Genomic DNA, 21,709 nt, shown 5'->3' on the forward strand with positions numbered 1-21,709 from the left:
GAATTCATCCCATCTGCAAGTTCCCTATGCATACATGAAGACCACGTATCCCAATAATTTTGATCAAATTGTATTGCCACCTTATCACCACCACGTGTAAAATATTTTCCCATAGCTGACATCCATAACCTAACCTTATTAGGTTTCCTATTCACCATTATCTTCGGCTTGCAGATCCACGTTAGGCCACGTGAAGAGTCCAAGAATCTGTATAATTTATTTTGTATAAAAAAATTAAGATAATTGATTAAAAGATAATTATTATGATTAAGAACCATCATATTATCTCTTAACAATAGCAAATTATCTTAACTTTCTTATCCGACGATTAAGAACCATGTTTACTCAACGGCCTCGATTGCTTGGGCCGATGGCGTAAAATCGGGTCCAAACATGGTGATAAGCCCAATTAAACACTAGTTTAATTAACTAACATTACTTATGTTTCCTTACTTCAATTCCTTGATTCTTCACACATTGATTTATGAACAACAATTAACTACCAAATCATAAGGCTAATTCTCACATTTTTCACCAATGTCCCTCACATTGTTCAATTCCCCAAACAAGGCTATTGTCCCAATTATTTAGTCTCATTTATTATATGGCTGCATCTAACGTCTTGTTAGACTGCCTACGTACCCTAAACAGGGATCAAGTCATTCGTAGTTCACAATAGTACTTCAAAGCATTCACAATAATTATACGCAATAAGCAATTTTATAAACGTTGTGGAATTGTCACACACACACACACACACACACACACACACACACACACACACATATATATATATATATATATATATATAATGTACGATAAAAAGGAAAAGACCCACTTACCTGAGGTCTGCGCTACGACTACCTAGCACACATATCGAGACATCATGAACCATCGTCGCCTATGACCAATTATCAATTCACATTTCAAAGTTCTTACCAATAGAATACATAATTTACATAAAACACATTGCTATGTAATTCAATTTGGAAGATCCGCATCACAGATTTCAGATCCATTGCTTCCAAAGATCCATCCACATTATACTTCTAGAACAACATTCTAAAGTTTCATTATGATCCAACGGTCGGATCTCTGCCAATTGCCAAAACCAAGTGGCGGCAACATCTTATTTTATGAACTTACAATTCCAATTCAGGAAGATCCGTATATTAGATTCTCGATCCGTAAATTCCTATGATCTTCAAATATTATGTATTATAACATATTAAAGTTTGGTGACAATCCAACGGTCGGATCATCGATTCATATTTTTACCAAGTAACATATCATAAGGAATTTAGGTTCAACTAATCAACCAATGTCATACTAACATCAAAACTGAACTCAAGACATCTGATTTAGCCTAAAAATAATATCGAAGGCCTTCTAGCCACGCACGCGCCGCCGTGGGTGGCGGTCGATCGTCCTGACTCGCCGGAAAAATCAACTATTTCTAAAAATTCTCAAACTTCACAGAAATGAAGATCTCATTGAGTGGAACAACTTTTATACCTGTGACTAAGGCTAATTTGGTCGTGAAGAGCTCCAATTTTACTCAAATCCGCCAAAAACCCTAGAATGGGTGTTCTTCGATTCTCCTTTCTCGGCGTTCCAACGTCCCTACAACCATTTGGGTCCTGTTCCTGGGTCCAAGGGGAGTTGATTAAGGGTGGTAATGGGTGGTGAAACTTGTCGGAAATGAGGAATCGCCGTTGAGCAGCTCCGGTGCTCCGGTGAAATTCCTCTCGGGTTAGGACCTAAAAACCCTTAAATATAGATGGAGATGGTAGAGGGAAGGGTGTGGAAGAGGTTGTAGGTGATGAAGGGGTGAAACTTGCTTGAAAAATGGCGGAGGACCGCCGAAAATCCACCCCGGTCGAAGCCGAGTTTTCTGTATATGTATGGCTACGTGAAGAGGAAGGGAAAGCTGAGAGCTTTCCTCTCTCCTCTCCTAATTGGTTGAAAAATTATTATTTTATTCTTTTCTCATCTAATTGGTCCCTATTTTCTATCCTTGAGGCTGATTGGTTTCTTTCCCACAAGGTGGGAGTTCAATAATTTAGTAATATGAAATGTAAGTAACCAATTTCAAATGTCCGTAACTATACCATTATAATCCGGACTCACAAACGGCTTTTGTCTATGCGTTCGTACCATCGAGTACTACGCAAATACGCCAAAAGCATAAGTCATACGTTATTCTAGACGATGGTCAACAGAAATCAAAATCCTTGCCTCTAGACATTGTGTCAATTCCCTCGATTAAAAATAAATAATAAAAAAAATGAAATTTTAGGAACGGGTTGTCACATGATCTGTGAGTTTTATTACTCATCGTTTTTTTTTCATCTGTTTGTTTTGCAGGTTGTCTTTGTGTTAGAATTGCAACAGTGTATGCAACTTTTCAATCTTTAAACTGTTTCAGGGTAAGATTTAGATAAAAAAATAGTTGGCTGAAAATTTGAAAGAATGTGTTGGCTTTGTTTTTGTTGAACCAATTTGAAAGCTGTGTGTAGGTCAATAGTTTGAATGTTTTTTCAAGTTTTAAACAAGCGTTTGTTTTCTTTTTTGTTAACTAATTTGAAAGTTGTGCATAGACGGTCAACTGTGGCCAGATCTATTGATAAAACATATCCACCGAATTGGAAATATAAAATTGTCAAAAATGAACAAAATTGGTTTATAATGGCAAAATATTTTCCAAAATAGTAGAATGTGAACAAATATATAATAAAGAGCAAGTAGAAAAACGATACTTACCAATATTGACAATGGATTGTTTGGAGAAAATGTTATACATGATATTTTTATTGCCTCTATTTGTATCTTGAATTTTGTAATAGGGATATATAAAGATGTGATTGTCCTATATATATTTTGGTAAATCATTTTTGTTATGTCCTTCTGTTGTCATGCTTGCTCTGGATTCTACAGGTTTTTTTCAAGTTTATTTGGTTGCTGGAAAAAAAACTGTGAAATGAAGGGCTTCAGAGTTTGATCATTTGTGCCTCAAATTTGGTAAGGTTTCTTTCCCCTATATAATTTTGATTGGTACTTACAGATTTTCATCATAAATTATTGTATTCTCTTGCAATTTTTTACGCTTATGTAAACTTCACTAGATAACTCAATTTCAATTAGAAAAAGAGGAAGAGAAGAACTGGATTCAGCTAGCAATAAAGCAATTGGAAGCAAATAGAGTTCTTTGATTAATAAACTCGTAGAGTTAAAAATTGTCTTACCTCCAAAAACTGAATACATCTCCCGCTTCCAGCAAACTTATAGGGAACTTTGTTATCATATGTTTGAAATCACCTATATAGGTCAATAAACTTTTAATAACACATGATTGATATTGGTATATAGACCCAACATCTTTAGCTAATGTTATAGTTTTAGACATAAAAATTGATTGTACATATCAGTTTTAAATCTTTCAACCATGTCATTCAACACATGCCACAAACTGTCATTATTTTTAAACTCTATGCAAAGGAATTTACATACAACCCAATGGTCCAAATTTTCCATCTTCCCTACAACAATTACCCGTAAGCATCCATATCCAGTTCAAATTTTGATCCTTTAGATCAAAATTTTAACCTTTAATTATTGACATTGCTTAATTTAGTTGTAATTTAAAGTTCTGATTTTTTCAGTTTTTGTTATTTCCTTTACAAAACAGCTTTGATCTTCCATAGGACTACTTTGTCAGGCTTCCAAAAGATCTCCGTCTCGGTGTGAGTAGGGTTTTTTCGATCTGTATGAATTCCCCAACCATCTTTTAGACCGTTATGCCTACATGTTTGTTCCTTGCTATAAATATGATGAACACATAAAAATATCTGTAGAACTTTTTACAAATTTTATACACTTTTAAAACCTTCAGCAATGCACAGGCACAATTACTATTTTCTCCATAACACAAATGCCTTTGTGAATCGCACGATAGTAATCAGAATGAGGCTGAAATGCCTATGTAGTCTTATTGGCCTCCGAAAGAATGACCTGTCATAACAAAAGCTACATGCTGGTCTTCTTTTTTTTTCCTTAATATGTTAAAAAAATGTCAAAGTGTGGGGTTTTACCTTATCCTTCAGATCACTTGTTTTACGTTAGTTTAGGACATTTAGGTCAAATTCCTTGTGGGATAATCTTGCCTTCATCATCATTCCAGCTCTCTCGGACTCTCGGGGCTTCGCAAAATCTCGTAACATTCATGTGGCCGTCTGTCACCCACAATAACATTCGAGTTCTACGCTACTACCGTGTTCTCCTTCCACGTAGCCCTAAATCTCCTCCTCCTCCTCCTCCTCTCACCCTTTCCAGCTTTCCTGCTCTGGTTTTCATGGACAACAGCAATCGCAACGTCAGCAGCAGCAGTACCTCCAGAAGGTAGTTTCTTCCCCCTCCCATTTCCTCTCCTATCCTGTTTGGTTGCTGAGAAAATGGGGAACGAGTTCAGATTAAACAAAATCAGAATTGTGACTTTCCATTGTTTTCTGAGAAATTTATTCGACTTTTTCATTGTTTCAATCAATTCACCATTTTTTGGGGAATTTCTCGATAAAAGTTGGGAAAATTTTATTTTTTTCCCATTTAACGGCAGAGGAATAATGGAGTTTGTGCTTACCTATAACAATACTGTGAAAGTCTGATTGTGTATTTTTGTGGGCAGCTGTGGAGGAGGAAGAGATTGGGAGGTGAAAAGTCATAGAGAAACATCGAGGGGACGCGGTGGCGGCGGAGGTGGTGGCTCCGGCAAAGATAAAATTGACGCACTTGGTAGATTATTGTAAGCACTACACTAGCCTATCTGTTAATTATTTGTTAATTATTGTTAGGGTAATGCAGCTTAATGGCATAGTTTATATAAACTCTAGCCTCTCTGTTACTTTTTTAGGACGCGTATATTGCGCCATATGGCGGGTGAGTTGAGTTTGAATATGCGAAGCGATGGATATGTGAAGGTTAATGATCTGTTAAAGCTAAACATGAAGACATTTGCTAATATTCCGTTGAGATCACATACTATTGATGAGATTAAGGAGGTTAGTGATCAGTTCTTGATAGTCCTTTATTTGTTAAATGAACTGCGTAAGGAGGATGCTTAATTATGTTCTGCATCTTGTTAGGCTGTCAGAAAGGATAATAAGCAGCGCTTCGGCCTCTTGGAAGAAAATGGGGAACTTTTGATACGTGCAAACCAAGGCCACACAACAACGGTAATTTATCTTTCATTTATCTTGAATATCTGTTTTGAGTCGCTTCATGGAGATGCAAGACTTTTTGTTAATTGCTTGAATTGTCAACTGTTTCCATAGAGTACTGTTTTACTGCTTTAGTCGCACACTATCCAAGTAGTTTTTGTCTGTGTAATCTTGTGAAATCACAGCAAGGTATTAACTCGTTTCTCTTTGCATAATCTTGTGAAAGCACAGCCAGGTTAGAGTCTTTCTGTAAGTGGAATCTTTGTTAAGACTTGAAAATTTGGTGAAGCTGGAGAATTGTTTCCTTACGCTCTAAGACTGGATGTCCTTTCATTATTTTTTCTTGAGCTCTGAGTTTCAGATCATTACGTAGATACTTATGGAATACTTAACAAATCAGAATTTAGTTCTCCAGTTTATTTGTGCTGTGCATTTATAGATTATGGATCCACCTAAAATGCTAGCTTAAGAATGGCATTGTATTTACCATTTTTTGCGTTGTGCATTTTTGGATTGAGCATCCATCTATACTTGATGGCTTTAAACATTATATTTTAATATCTGCTCTGCGTGTATATTGACAGATAGTTGAATCTGAAAGATTGTTGATGCCAATCCTTTCATCTGAAGAAGTTCCAGGTTTATCTTTTAGTGTGCAATCTTATTGTGTTCTTAGCACATAATTTCTCAGTCCAGAATGAAGAGTTGTGTGCGTTTCTATGGAAACTGTACCTCTTTGTTTGTTTCACTGCTTTTCTTTCCCTTTGATTTGCAGTGTGCGTGCATGGGACCTACAGGAAGAATTTGGAATCGATATTAGGCTCCGGTCTAAAGACAATGAAAAGATTGCATGTTCACTTTTCATGTGGCTTGCCAACAGATGGGCAAGTGATTAGCGGTAATGTGTTTGATTAGGATTATTGATTTGTAAATTTTTCTATTCATGAACCTGAGATGATGAACCGTCTTTCGTTTATAATCGCACATGAATAACAACACTTGTCTGGGGAGGACCATTTGTGGACCCAATTTCTAAAACTTAGCTTATCTATGCAATTTTTTGTAGATTTTTACGTATGTTTGCCATTTTGAAAGGTTTAAAATTTTCTCTTAGTTCATCAACTCTGTTGCAAGTTGTATACAAAGTTTACTTTAGTGAAGGAACAAATGAAGTAATACTGTTCACAGGTGGTGAACCTATTGAAGTATGTGATACAAGTTGTCCACCTTTGAGTCTAACCTCGATGAATTTTGCATTTTGTGGTCACCGACTTTTTCAGAATTTTAGATTTCTTAAAAGTTTTTAGTCATTCTCTAGTCTTTTAACTGGTAATAACTGTCATGACTTAATGAGCTATAGTGGCAATGATTCTGAAGATATGCAAAAGTTATTCATATGAATCCAAGACACATTTTTCGTCTTACTGTAATAACTTGTTTGATTTGTGTTCTTGTAGGTATGAGGCGCAATGTAAATGTTTTGATCTATCTCGATGTTAAAAAAGCTTTAGAAGGTATAGTTTTACAAACCATTCATTATCAAAGTTGAGAATTTTCTTTTACATTTGTCATGAACCCAAGCACCTATGATTTCTTGTAATTTTCATTGCAGAGGGAATGAAGTTTTACATTTCAGAGAACAAGGTGATCTTGACTGAAGGTTTTGATGGTGTTATTCCTGTCAAGTACTTTGAGAAAATAGAATCATGGCCCGATAGAAAGCCGATACCTTTCTCAACCTAAATCGGTTGGATGCAATCGTGCCATTTCTCTGTTTCATTTCCGACCCGTTGGAGGATTGTAGCAACAACTAAATGAGATGCTACGATTCTGTTTTTCGTAACATATGTAAAGCCGGTTGTAGTCAGCAATTTTCTTATCAATGGAAATCAAAATTGATGTTTTTGATGTTAGATTGATGTCTTTGTGTCTACACAACTAGAAGACTGCTTTTCTTATGTAATCAAAGTGGAGTGAAGAGACTTATGGAAAGCATCCAGAATCAAGATTTAGGGTTTCTTGTAAAATGGAGACTTATGGACACGGGGTGTGCTGCTGAGGCGTTATCCTAAACAAACGAATAAAGCGCCGTGAGATCATGAAAAGCCAATGAACTATGTTGGAAAACTAGTTTGTAGGGGCTTCTCTGTGGAGAGAAACTCCTCCAAAAATTGATGTATGCCATCATGTGCAGCGAGCACACAGTATTCTTTAGTAAAAGGCGAAAGAATAGTTCGCTTTGTTCCCATCGTGATGGTTTTGCTTCTGTTCCATGTGGGATTTTGAGAAACAACAACAATTATCCAATACCTTAATAGCACACTAACATTTTAGGATGACCCTTTAAACATTTTAAGGTTCTCATCTGAAGTCTTAAGAGGTGGACATCAAAACAACACAGAAGATGAAGAACAAGGTTTCGACGGAGCAAATAATAGGTGACAATTGACTCCAATAAAGGCACATTTGGAATGGATTATGCAAGAAGCACTTCTGGCTATAGACATTTTGCGACAAGTACTTTTATTAGTAGCATGTTAAAAAATTTCTTTAAAATGTGCTTCATGAAAAACACTTGAAAGTGTTTCACGAAGATGTGCTTCACCATAAAACATTTATCCAAAAAGTACTAAAAACTATTTTCATGACCAATAAGTATTTGAATGTCCTTGATAACCATTTCGTTTTTTTATTTTATTTTTAGTTTTGTAGATAGAGGGGACGTAAAGGAAATGAAGTATGAAAAAGAGTGAATGACATATGGTGGGAGAGTTGTAGACAAAACTACCACCAAAAGCTAAACAACATCGACATCTCTTCAGTGCACTCTTATCACTTGATTCTCGTCCAAGACCACCAGAAGCGGATATTAGAGTTGGTTATTGCAACTCACGACACTGTTTCTGAAAAAAGCTTAAAGTTAATAAATGCCTATTAATCCTCTCCTCGTCTTATAAATTGGAGCTCACGACTCTATGCATGTTATTTTATTAACTATAACAATATTGACATAAAGACACAAATGAAAGAATACTAAAGAGCGGGGATGTACTTTAAGCATACAATGGTATGGGTTGGCCAAGTGCTTGACGAAGTGTCTCACCGAAAAACTGCATTTTTTTTTATTTTATATTTTGTTTGGCATTGTGCACACTATTATTGGATGCAATGAGGATAGAGTTCTGCATCCTCATCTACTTAATTGTGCCCCGGTGAACTAACGTTCTAGCTGGGCCCTGCTCTCCCACATCATTTGCCTCGTATCTCAAGCACAAAATTGAAAAGCAAAAACTAAAAACGAAACATAACCTTAAATTTCGAGCAGAACAACGTTAGAATTTGATTGTCCAACCTCCAAAAACAAATCAAACAATCCATGAATCTCTTCTAAACATATTATCCGGCAAAAGAATAGGTAGTGCTCGCATATTGAGTTTCATTTGTAATCGTGCAAGGAATGTTCCTAACATAAAACTTTAAATAACTGAAATTTGTAGGGCTTCTCTTGTGAGAGAAATCCCTTGAAAAAGAGAAATCCCTTGAAAAAATTAACATATGCCACTGAGATCACGAAAATCCGTGACCTCACATTTTCTGGTCGACCAAATTCCACCATCGTTAAGAAACTACCAAATACAACTGCACCGGGGTTGCATTTCTCCGTATGGTGAGTAATTGAGGAATATTAAAAGCATATGTGTCTTTTCATTCTGTGAGAGAAGAGGAAACAAAATCTATGGTCAGCAACATGAAGCAATCGTCGTAATCAGTTTTGAATTTAAGCAAAATGTTTACGAGACTAACTAATGATGTGGTATGTCAAACGGCTTTTGAGAGGAAGTGCAATGGTGGAGAAGGCGGGAGGACGTTTAAGGAGCTTTTGTGGAAGTATGTAGAGTTACTGGGAATAATCAATATCGGGGACTATATATCCCGTGGCTTTCTTGGTTGAGCCATTTCAATGGTTTGGAGGCCAAGATAGACAAAGGTGACTAAGCAGTTTGATGACTTTATAGTTCAAAGACTGGATATCATGACAAATTGAAAGGATTTTGTCGAAGTTTTGCTTGCAATTCAGAAAGAAAACTTGACTCAAGTACAACTTTCAAAACATTACCAGTGGAGACACTAAACATATTAAAGTGTAATCTAATTGGAGACAACGGTAGCCAATTACATTAGGATCATCAAGCTTCAAGTAATCTTGATCGAGAAAAAAAGACAACTTAGTTTTAGACATAAGCGCACGATCAACCAAGTGCATGTAAACAAGCATAGGTTATGAGTAATGATCTTAGCGGTTTTTATCTCAACTTTTAGGTTTCGTTTCACTTTTAGTTTTTATCCTCATAGGGATTTTGAGTGTGATTCCAATAATGTCAAGTAGAAGGAAGAGAAAAGGAAAAAGGAAACTCGATCGTTTTGAGTTGTTTACATTTTGGCAGAGAGAGATATGGTTGAGGCGTCGTGTCCTATGCGGTGCAAATCTTAGGAGGATTTATCATTCAGGACGGGAGATTCTCTTGTGGAATAAGAGATAAAGTGAAGATTGCTCAAACTCAAGTGCAGTTAATGCGGGGATCCCGAAGAGATGCAGATGCAAGGCAACAAGATGAGGAAACAATTCGCATTTGGGTTGCAGAGATTAGAGATACTGCTTATGATTTGGAGGATGTCACAGATTTCTACTTCCATATGCAGAAATAGTAAACCGGTGAAGAGTTGCTGGATTTCAATTGTGATTTTATCATCATATTAAGGTAATATATGAGCAGAAATTTTCTCCACAACGTACTTTAACCTGGTTCCCATATCCTTCTGTAGTCCCGATCATATTCTTTTTTTCCCTACATTCATAAAGTTTTTTAGTGCTTCAAATAAAGTTGTTGGTCAGGATCATGAATCAGTTTAAATTGGAGGCTCCATATACCTCATCTCATCTTAGTGCTTCTTTGATTCTTGCGGATGTCAAACCTGCATCGCTTGGTGTACAAGAAAAGGAGTATGCAGAGAATCTCTTTGAGTTACTCCAAGTTGCTCATCCGAATGGAATCAAAAGGAAATAGAATCTACTTTACGCGTCTCTACTGTTTGGATAGATAGCCTTTCAGATGAAGAATTTAGTGGAAGAATCACATCTACTCTCTTAGAAGCTTGCAGTGCAGATTATCACTTCTATATCATGGTAGTGCAAGAAACACACTGGACTTGTTTAAGCCTCCTTTGGTAGGTTCTTTTTTGTTTAACATTCATTACGGAGGGGATGAAGTTTTGCTCATCGTAGACAACAAGATGATCTTGACTGAAGGTTTCAACAACGTTGTTACAGTCAACTACTTCGAGGAAACAAAATTACGGCCTCACAGAAGCAGGCACCTCTTTGAACATGGATCCGGAGAGGCATGAGCATTCGAGTTTTCCTTTCCCTTTTCGACCCATTCAATGGTTGTTTCAGGTTATTGCGATGTAGTTAGCTATTCCCTTATCTGTGTTCTTGAGGAATCTAAGTTACCAGAAATGTAGTTAATGTGTATTTGCAAAGTTGACAGAAATTAACTATATCGAAGCTTTCGCAAACAGAACCATAACGTCGTACTAAATTGTAGGGCTTCTTTTGTGGGAGAAATCCCTTGAAAAAATTGGCACATGCCACTTCATGCGGTACGCACACGGTATTCTTTAGTAAAAGACGAAAGAATAGTTCACTCCACTCACCGCCCGGCTACTAGGTTTGCAAATTTCAACGATCTCTTCTTTTGTAGGCGCGTTCTCTTCTTTTGTATGTTCCGATGTGGGATTTGCTTTGCTAACTAATGACGTTTAAAGTTGAGATTTGAGGTAGTCGCATTTCTCCATTTAATCACATCACATGCTAAAGGGCATTAGGTTCAACAGCCATATCATTACTACTAGCCAAGTTGAAGGATGAAGAATCACATGACTTCGTGATTCTAACTGAAACCGTTCATATTATAAATTTCTATGTAACTATCATCTCTACAAAAAAAATTAATTAAAACTAAGGTCGTTTAGTCAATTAATTATAGCAAATAGATAGACAATTTGTAATTCATTCAACGAATCCGTCTACCTGTTTTAATACAATTCAGTGACCAAACGATTTCATATTTAATTGATTTTTTTGCAGAGATGATCTTCACAATGATTTATAATATGAACGGTCTTGATCATAAGCATGAAGTTCCGTGAATTAGCTACATAGTGAATTAAGGAGGAACTCAGCTTAATTCATTGAGGAGCCGAGTTAATTCTCAATGTAATATATAGGGGAGGATGAAATTGTTTTGGGAAACTCTCGTAAATTAGGGGCTCTGTGTCAGTACACCCTTTGCACACCCTCAACACGGCCCTTGTACTAGTCACATCATTCGCCTAAATTGTAATATTTACTCTTTTCTTAATTATTTCACATAAAGTTGGCCGGGCAAAGACCATATCATAATGAAGCAAATTTCCACTTTGCTACAATTTATCGCTAAATACTTGATTTTGAGTGCGAAATTCCTTTCTTTGATTAGAAATTGCAACTCTAAATCTTAGTTATAGACAAAAATAAAGAACAACACTACAAAATTTCAAGAAGGCTACATCCTATATAAACTCAAAAAGATTACAACTTATCAAACTTAATTCTAATGTGTTGCGAGACGAATATTATAAAAATGTAAGGGTTATGATCCTAATAGAAAAAGAATCATAACCCTTATCCATCCCACTACAAATCGCTCGTGCATAACATATGAAAAATAGCGTAAAATAAAAATAAACCAAATTGCTAACTAATTAAATTTTTCCAACAAGTCTCGTCAATATCAAGAAGCTTTATTTTATATAGTCATTATAAGAAAAATTAATAGTGTTTCTAGTATCCACGTCACTAAATTTGTTAAACAAAAAGAAGACATTTAGCACTTTCATTATTTCATAGTGCTGATAGAATCGAAAACTTGTGAAAGAGAACTATAGAGTTGAACTGAGATTGTAGGGCTTCTCTTGTACGAGAAATCCCTTTAAAAAAAGGGTAAATCGTTAAAATGGTCTCTGAGATTTGCATAACTCATCACTTTGGTCCCTGAGATTCCAAATCGATAAAAGTGGTTGACTGGTCCGATTGAAAACTTGAAAACTCACCGGAAACTGGGTAAACTTTAAACGTTCATAACTTCTTCAATACTCAACGAAATCAAGTGATTCAAAAATGAAAATCATACTTCTCAACAAGACGAAAAGTTCAAAAATGAAAATCGTACTTCTCAACGAGACGAAAAGTTCAAAAATGAAAATCATACTTCTCAACGAGACGAAGAGTTAGCCATAAAAAAAGGTACCATTATCTTTGTCTCATCAAGAAGTATGATTTTTGTTTTTGAATCACTTGATTTCGTTGAGTATTAAAGAAGTTATGAACATTTAAAGTTTACCCAGTTTCTGTTGAGTATTAAAGAAGTTATGAACGTTTAAAGTTTACCCAGTTTCTGGCGAGTTTTCAATTTTTCACTCCGACCAGTCAACTTTGAAATTATTTACGAAGCCTTGAAAATTGCCCAAACTTCCGACTAAGAGCTCAGGGATCAAAATGATAAGTTATGTAAATCTCAAAGATCATTTTGACTATTTACCCTAAAAACACACAGTATTCTTTAGTAAAAGGCGAATGAATAATTCACTTTGTGCTCACCGTGCCGCTGCGTGCTTTGTCCGTACTGAATGGGTCTGCTTTTATACGCCTTTCTTCTGAGGATTCGTCCCAGTTCCTCGTCGATGTGGATTACTCATTCATTATCAGCAAGTCTGCCATTTGCTTTTGTTTTGTAGTAGCCTGGGTAAGTTCATTGAAATAATTTTTAACTAACAATCAATTAGAGCTTTTTTTTTTCAATTGGTTTGACTGTAATTTTTAAGCTCACGTGTTGGTTTGGTTGATTTTTAGTATCCTTTTGTGCTGTATCTTTTTTTTTTTTATTAACGGATTTTAAATTCTTAATCTAGCATACTCTTACTCATTATTTTACTTAGGGGTAGGCATAAAAAGCGTCAAACCGCAAAACCGCATCGAACCGTATGAAAAAAAACCAAAAAGAACTGTGTTGATCGGAAACGTCAACTTTGAGTCAAAAACCGAACCGAACCGTTTAAACCGATTCCGATTCCGGTTTCAAATGAACAAGAACCGGCCAGAACCGAATCGAACTGTTTTATTAATAATAAATAAATAAATTATATATATATATATATATATATATATATACACACAGGTCATGATATAATAGGTTGACAAATGAGTTTCACCAAGTTGCAAAGCATGGAATCCCATCCCAATTAGGTTTCACTCACTCACAATCAGACAGTCTCACTCACCTCACCCTCCTCACTCACGCAGCCTCACCCCTCTCATATCCCTATTCCCCTATTTCGCACATCCGAGATCCGACCCTCACCACGACCTCTCATCCAAAAATATCAACGATTCCTCAGGCAGCCCACAACCTCAGCTTTTGCAACGGCACTCTTCATCCTCCTTCCTCCATCCTTGGTATTTTCTCTATCTTTCTTATATTTGAAATTGAGATTAGGAATATGGATGGTTGAGTTCCACTGGATTTCCATTCTGTTTTACCTGCACTATATATGTGTGATTAACACTGTCTATTGTCTAATTGAATCCTGTGACTCTTGTCCTGCATTTAGGGACATTTGTATATAGATGGTCTGTAGGGTTCAATAAGGGTGTTTTAAGTTCGTAGATTCTACAGAAATGTCATCGGCTTTAATCTGCCCCCTTTATTTAGGGCCATTTTAAGCTGGAATACTGTCAAAATGGTTTTCTTTGCTTAGTCTTTGGTGTGGGGTAGACTGTAGAGTCTTCACCTTTGAAATTTCAGGAAGTGGAGGTCTTCTTAGGTAAAGATTTTGTATATGAAAAAAACTTCTAGGAATTAGTTGTAGAGTCTTCACCTTCGAAATTTCAGAATTGCCTGGAATCTCTTCTTCTATGTGGTTCAGTTGGTTCAATTGGTTATGTGGTTCAGTTTCTGCGAAAGCTTCAGTTGTAGTAGAATTCAAAATTTTAGGAATAAAAACAATTTACTTTTCTTTAATTCTGTAACATCAAAAGAAATAAACAAGATAAATATATAACAATCATCCACCAGAGTCCCAGACTCACTTATCTATTTGAGGTTCACCTCCTTGAAAGGCATAAACAAAATGCCCCTCTGCTGCCTGTAACAAAAATGTGAAATGTAAGTCATATTGATGAAAGCATGAGGGTGATGAATAACACCCTATCTTAAACTAAAGTTTCAAGAAATAAGATGGAGCACCAGTAAAAGCTCAAGGAAAAACAACACTCTAATTGACAACACTATTGCCTGGGAAAAAATAAAGTGTTTAACTGTGCTGAAATTAGTACTTCATAGCATGTTTACCCCTTCTAACATGATTTGAAGGTTAATTAACAATTTGTTTTTTTTGGTTGCTCTGCAGTGGCACAACTGATGACAAAAATCAAGAATCGATCTTCACTGTGAGGAGAAAATAAGATCTCATTAGTTCATCAATACCAAATCTATGACATGAATTGACCTCAAAGCTTCACTGTGAAACATTATGTGTTAAACCTGCAAGAGATGGATGCTCAACGGGGGTTGGAAGGTTATGGTAGGTTTATCCTTGTTTACTTTTTCCCTTTTTATTTATTATGTTTCATTGTTTTGTTCAATGGTAGTGAATAGACTAGTAAGCTCTTTATGCACTTAATTCCATAATTGTGTTGTCTTGCAATGGATTTATGATGTTCTCTTTCGGGTCAATTTGTTTTTGTATGCAGCTACGCTGAAGACCTTTTAGTGTATGTAAAAGCATTGGAAGACTATCTTCATCGAATTCCTCCTAATAGTTTCTCTAAGGTATAAAATGGTTTAATTGTAGATCTTCTCAGTATGGCCTCTTATCTCTTTTTGGAGTTTCATTTTAGATATATTTGTTACAAATGTTCGTTTATATTATTTTTCACTACAAATATTGTGTCGTGTTTTCTGCTACTATTATCAATAACCACGAGAAAGTAGAATGTAGCTTGTCCTTTAGGCAGTACAACATTTGCCTTGATTGCCTTTAAGTGATTGAGATCCATGCTAATTCAAGTCTTTCATGCTTCTGTTTGGTTGGAATTTTAACATGTTCTATGCTTTTGTTTAGTTTTATGATGTGGGCATGTTGTTCTCTCGTTCTAATCACTCAGTATATTCCTATAATTCAAAATATGTATGTTAGTGACATAGTTTTTGTTTTTTTTTTGTCTATTTTAGGAATAACGAACCAATCAAAATCACATAGTTTTTGTTCTTCTTTTGCATCTGCTTCTTCATCATCACCTTCGTCATTACCGGGTCCAACACCATCACTACCAACTCAAACCCTATCCCAACCACCAACAACACCACAACCCCAACCACCAACTCCACCCCAGGCACAATCACCAACTCAACCAAGTGGTATTCCTCCATTGCCTCCTATTGGGAACAGTAGGCGTAGGGCAAAGGTATGGGACCATTTTGTTGAATATGATGACATAGAAAACATTGTGAAGCCAGATGGGACCAAAGAAACAATAATTAGAAGGAGAGCTAGGTGTAAGCATTGTTCTACTACCTTTGCTGCTAACCCTTCTGGAAATGGTACTTCAACCGTTACAAAACATATTGAGGGAGGAAGATGTAAGAGTTATCCGAGAATAAATTAGGATAAAAGGCAAAAGATTTTGTCTTTTGATGATGGTGTTGGTACTCTTATGGCTAGGGGGAATACAAAAGAAGATTGCATAAAGGCGTTGGTACAAAGGGTTGTCTTAGATGAGTTGCCGTTTTCACATGTTGAAGGGAGAGGGTTTAGGTTTTTCTGTAGTGTTGTTTGCCCCCATTTTTATCCACCATCTCGTAGGACACTTGCGAGACACTTTGTCCTCATGTCTGATGAAATGAAAGAAAAATTGAAAACAGAGTTAGCCTCACATAGAGTTAGCTTCACAACCGACACATGGACAAGTCTTCAAAAGGTAAACTACATGGTGATAACGGCACATTTCATAGATAGTAATTGGAAGATACACAAAAGAATACTAAACTTTTGTGTCATAGCTAATCACAAGGGGAACTGCATTGGAAAACTTCTTGAGGTTTGTTTGCTAGATTGGGGTTTGGAGAATGTACTAACCATCACGGTCGATAATGCTTCTTCAAACAAGGTGGCAATAGATTATTTGAAGACAAAGATGTGTGTCATTGGCAAAATTCATGAATGATACTTGAGGGAAATCATATGCATGTCAGGTGTTGTGCTCATATTATTAACTTGATAGTTCAAGATGGTTTGATGACGTTAGATAAATCCATCTTAGCTATTAGGAATGCGTTGGTGTATGTAACGTCCTCCACAAAGGGTGGAAACTTTTAGGAGTTGTGTTAAGAAGGAGAAAATTGAATGCAAGGGTCTTGTTTTTTTAGATGTGCCAACTAGGTGGAATTCCACCTATTTGATGTTAACGAATGCATTGAAAGTTGAAAAAGCTTTTGTGAGAATGGGAGATGATGAGATTGCATACTTGTCATGGTTTGGTGAAGATGTGCCGGGAGAAGAAGAACGAGTGGGTGGACCTTCCAATGGTAAAAAGAGGTATGTGCCACCAAATATGGAAGATTGGAGCAATGCCGCTATCTTTGTCAATTTTTTGAAAGTGTTCTATCAAATGACATTGAAGATGAGTGTTACTTTACATCTGGCTTGTCATAGTACTTTTTTTTATTTGCTTGCAATTGACGAAGAAATAGTTGATTTGTTCGTTGAAGAAGATATGTTATTAACTCAAACCTACACAAGTTTGATATTGCATGAAATGGCACTAAGCATGAAGGCGAAATTTGATAAGTATTGGGGTGATCTTATTAAAGTGAATCATTTTCTGTTTGTGGGACTTGTGCTTGATCCAAGATATAAACTGGGCTATGTGCCACATATTTTGAAGTGTCGTGGTTGTAGTATTGATGAAGCCATGGCTAAGAAGGATGAGATAAAAAGCTTAGTCTTCAAACTATATGATGAGTATGTTCCTTCTTCTAACCAACCAAGTGGTTCTAGTGCTAATAGTTGTTCTAATACTACTAGTACTACAACTACTATTGGTGGGGCTGATCCAAAAAAACATGGAAGGGGGAAAAACGAGCAGAAATGGATGAAAGTTGGATAAAAGAAGTTGAAGCAAGTAATGCCGTGCTCTCGGACCATGAATTTGATAGGTACTTGTTAGATCGTAATGAAAAAGTGGAAGTGGGTCAAGATTTTGATATTTTAAATTGGTGGAAATTGAATGGTGTTAAATACCCAGTGTTGGCACTAATTGCAAAGGAAGTTCTTGCAATTCCGGTCTCAACGGTAGCTTCAGAATCTGCCTTTAGCACAGGAGGAAGGATTGTGAACTCATATTGTTCTTTGTTGACTCCTCTAATGGTAGAGATGTTAATTTGTACTCAAAACTGGTTGATGTCCGATAACATCTCAATTTTAGACGATGAGACAATCTTGGCAGATATAGAGTTTTATGAAGCACTTGAAACAGGTATGAATATTTATTTTTCATTAATTTTTTTTTTCTCTTGTTTTGTTGCATGCTTGCTTTCTTATTTTCTAATGAGTTCTTGATTTTTATATGTTCAAGAAAAAAGGAATGGTGGCACATCTAGCATTGGGGATTCATAAACTATTTAGTCCTAACTTATCACCTTTTACTAGTGATGGTATGTAACTTTAATTTTTTAGCACCTTCCTTGTTAATTTGAGTTGTAAGATATATAATTTTGAATTCAACAATAAGATATATGGGATAACTGGTACATGAGTTTTGAGGAGGTTTGGTCGTTGTGTTCATTGAATTCATGTTCTTGTTCTTTGAGGAGGCTGATGTCACTATAGGTTGGACCAACCCCATTTTTTTCTTTTCTTTTCTTTTTGTGTTTTGGTTGATTAAACTGAGTATGGTTAGGGTGAGGGTTTGGTTGCAGAGAAAGCAGACTTGAAGAGAGAGAGAGAGAGAGGAGATCATATGGGATAGTCAAATTATTTGAGATCATGTTTTGTATAGCTAGTGTAATGAATACAAATTATATGGTGCTCAAAACTTTGTCGACCATGCTTCCTTTCTGAAATAAGTTGTTTGGTTATGCTTGCTCTTTGAAATAAGTTGTTTGATTTGATTATATGTTGTTTGATTTGATTATATGTTATTTGATTGTGTACAGAGCTGTTGTTTGAAAAAGAATCAGCGACTGCCAATTAGCAAGGACATTTGGATTTTTGTTTTTGCTTCTTCTTGCTGCCAATATCAAGAGACCAGTGCATATTTCCTTTAATGCAATTTCAATATTTCTTTTTGCTTACTAATGTTGTTGCTGCCAATTTCATGATACTAATGTAATGCTACTTGAGTTCTTCATTTTTTTGTTTGTTGACTAACTGACCAATGCATATTTCTATTAGTTGTCTCTTTTTATTGACTTGGTGCCACTACCAAAGACATTTGCATTAAAAAAGATGTGTTATATGCAACTTTATATAATCAGTTTTAGACACTGTTATAAAAATCTCCGCATAGCGCCGCCTAGGCGCTAGGCCCCAGCCCACCGTCCCGATTAATGCCTAGGCCCCAGCCCACCGCCTAGCCCACCTAGGCACCCGCCTAGCCCGCCCAGGCACCCGCCTAGCCCGCCCAGGCACCCGCCTAGCCCGCCTAGACCCGCCTAGGTTGCAACTCACTTAGACAGAAAATACATAACTTTCATTTTGCATTTTGTTTTTTTCCAATAAATTGTAAGAGACTTGTTGCATACTTGAATGAACAAACATTATATTCTTATTTCACATGTTTTCATTATGTTCCAATACTTCATGATATATATGCATTCTGTTTTGTAGTTTATGATGAAATTATATGTATTTCAAGTAGAAGCAGACACTTATTTACCTGAAATATGATAGATTTACTTAAATCCGCCTAGTCCGCCTAGTCCGCCTAGGCTCCCGCCTAGGCCCCAGCCCGCCGCCCGACTAGCGCCTAGCGATTTTTAGAACCTTGGTTTTAGAAGATGTATTTGAATTAGACTTGGCAGTTTTTGACACGACACGATGACACGACACGAAAACGACACGAAAATAACGGGTTTCGGGTCAACACGATAACTTATCGGGTCACTATCGGGTGACCCGTTAAGAACCCGTTAATAACGGGTTCTTAACAGGTATACACGCGGGTAACACGTGGGTAACCCGTTTCGACCCGTTAAGAAAAAAATTATTTTAATAATTTTAAAGTTTAATTACTAAAAGATTTATTATAAAATACAATAGTCATATTAATATATACAATATATTCTATATTAAATATATAGTTTTGTATTATTGTTCTATATAAATTATAAAAAAATTATAAAAAAAAATTAGTCATTATTTATTTTTATTATGAGAGTTCCTTATTATCATTACTAGGATAAATTTTACATAACATATTCTTGTCCAAAATTAAAATATACTGGTATAGTATTTGTATATGCAAGAACTAAGAAGACATACATACAAGTATGAAAAATGTGAAAGAATATATAAACACTCGTGATTTATCATTATTCCTCCACGAATAGATCATTGTTACACTTATATTATCGTTTAGATTTTTTAAATCCTTCAAACCCTCATAAATAATGTTTTTTATTTGAGGGCAAAATTAATAATAATTATTGTAGAAGTGTAAAAAATGTAAAAATATATATATAAAATCACTCATATATAAAAAAATGTAAATGCTTTAAATTAAAGATCAAATTTATTCATTACATTCTTATAGGGTCGAGGAGTGTATCTGTAAAAAATCATCAAAATCAGAGATAAAATAACCATTAAATTATGATTTTTCGTTTATAACCGCTGAAAACTTTTGTTCCATTACGTAATCTCTGAATGTTTGTTTTTTACGATTTTTTACATATTCGATCTCGGAATGTGTACAAATAAGTTTGACGGTTGGATCGTTAAAAAAAGTTTCATAGAATGCATATTGCGTCAAAACGGTAGATTAAGCAAACACTTAGAGTTAATATTATACTTCTATTAAGTATAAAATAGGTTTTTGTGGTATCCACTAGTGTAAATACTTTAAATTAAAGATCAAATTTATTCATTACATTCTTATAGGGTCGAGGAGTATATCTGTAAAAAATCATCAAAATCGGAGCTAAAATAACCGTTAAATTGTGATTTTTCGTTTATAACCGTCGAAACCTTTTGTTCCGTTACTTAATCTCTGAATGTTTGTTTTTTATGATTTTTTACGTATTCGATCTCGGAATGTGTACAAATAAGTTTGACGGTTGGATCGTTGAAAAAAGTTTTGTAGAATGCATATTGCGTCAAAACAGTACATTAAACAAACACTTAGAGTTAATATTATACTTCTATTAAGTATAAAATAAGTTTTTGTGGTATCCACTAGTGTAAATACTTTAAATTAAAGATCAAATTTATTCATTACATTCTTATAGGGTCGAGGAGTGTATCTGTAAAAAATCATCAAAATCAGAGATAAAATAACCGTTAAATTGTGATTTTTCATTTATAACCGTCGAAAACTTTCGTTCCATTACGTAATCTCTGAATGTTTGTTTTTTACGATTTTTTACGTATGCGATCTTGGAACGTGTACAAATAATTTTGACGGTTGGATCGTTGAAAAAAGCTTCGTAGAATGCATATTGCATCAAAATGGTAGATTAAACAAACATTTAGAGTTAATATTATACTTCTATTAAGTATAAAATAAGTTTTTGTGGTATCCACTAGTGTAAATACTTTAAATTAAAGATCAAATTTATTCATTACATTCTTATAGGGTCGAGGAGTGTATCTGTAAAAAATCATCAAAATCAGAGATAAAATAACCGTTAAATTGTGATTTTTCGTTTATAACCGCCGAAAACTTTTGTTCCATTACGTAATCTCTGAATGTTTGTTTTTTACGATTTTTTACGTATGCGATCTCGGAATGTGTACAACTAAGTTTGACGGTTGGATCGTTGAAAAAAGTTTCATAGAATGCATATTGCGTCAAAATGGTAGATTAAGCAAACACTTAGAGTTAATATTATACTTCTATTAAGTATAAAATAAGTTTTTGTGGTATCCACTAGTGTAAATACTTTAAATTAAAGATCAAATTTATTCATTACATTCTCATATGATCGAGGAGTGTATCTGTAAAAAATCATCAAAAGCAGAGCTAAAATAACCGTTAAATTGTGATTTTTCGTTTATAACCGTCGAAAACTTTTGTTCCATTACGTAATCTCTGAATGTTTGTTTTTTATGATTTTTTACGTATGCGATCTTGGAATGTGTACAAATAAGTTTGACGGTTGGATCGTTGAAAAAAGTTT

At 35.3% G+C, this 21,709-nt stretch overlaps 1 protein-coding gene and 2 non-coding genes across 3 annotated transcripts; 1 reads left to right on the forward strand and 2 right to left on the reverse strand.

Annotated features, from left to right (window-relative positions):
- Positions 1-4,045: 4,045 nt before the first annotated feature.
- On the forward strand, positions 4,046-7,126 carry LOC103449021 (uncharacterized). The gene is made up of 8 exons (XM_070808847.1): positions 4,046-4,398; positions 4,682-4,798; positions 4,907-5,054; positions 5,139-5,228; positions 5,798-5,852; positions 5,989-6,111; positions 6,671-6,727; positions 6,826-7,126. Exons 1-8 carry the CDS (start codon positions 4,070-4,072, stop codon positions 6,954-6,956), a joined length of 1,050 nt encoding a protein of 349 aa, XP_070664948.1. The 5' UTR covers positions 4,046-4,069; the 3' UTR covers positions 6,957-7,126.
- A 228-nt stretch (positions 7,127-7,354) lies between these two features.
- On the reverse strand, positions 7,355-7,472 carry LOC114822967 (U5 spliceosomal RNA). The gene has a single exon (XR_003771138.1). It is a non-coding gene; the product is annotated as a U5 spliceosomal RNA (small nuclear RNA).
- Positions 7,473-10,820: 3,348 nt separating this feature from the next.
- Positions 10,821-10,938, reverse strand: LOC114822968 (U5 spliceosomal RNA). The gene has a single exon (XR_003771139.1). It is a non-coding gene; the product is annotated as a U5 spliceosomal RNA (small nuclear RNA).
- Between the last annotated feature and the right edge of the window lie 10,771 nt (positions 10,939-21,709).

This window comes from Malus domestica, chromosome 02, assembly GCF_042453785.1.
Source record: "Malus domestica chromosome 02, GDT2T_hap1".
Taxonomy (NCBI): domain Eukaryota; kingdom Viridiplantae; phylum Streptophyta; class Magnoliopsida; order Rosales; family Rosaceae; genus Malus; species Malus domestica.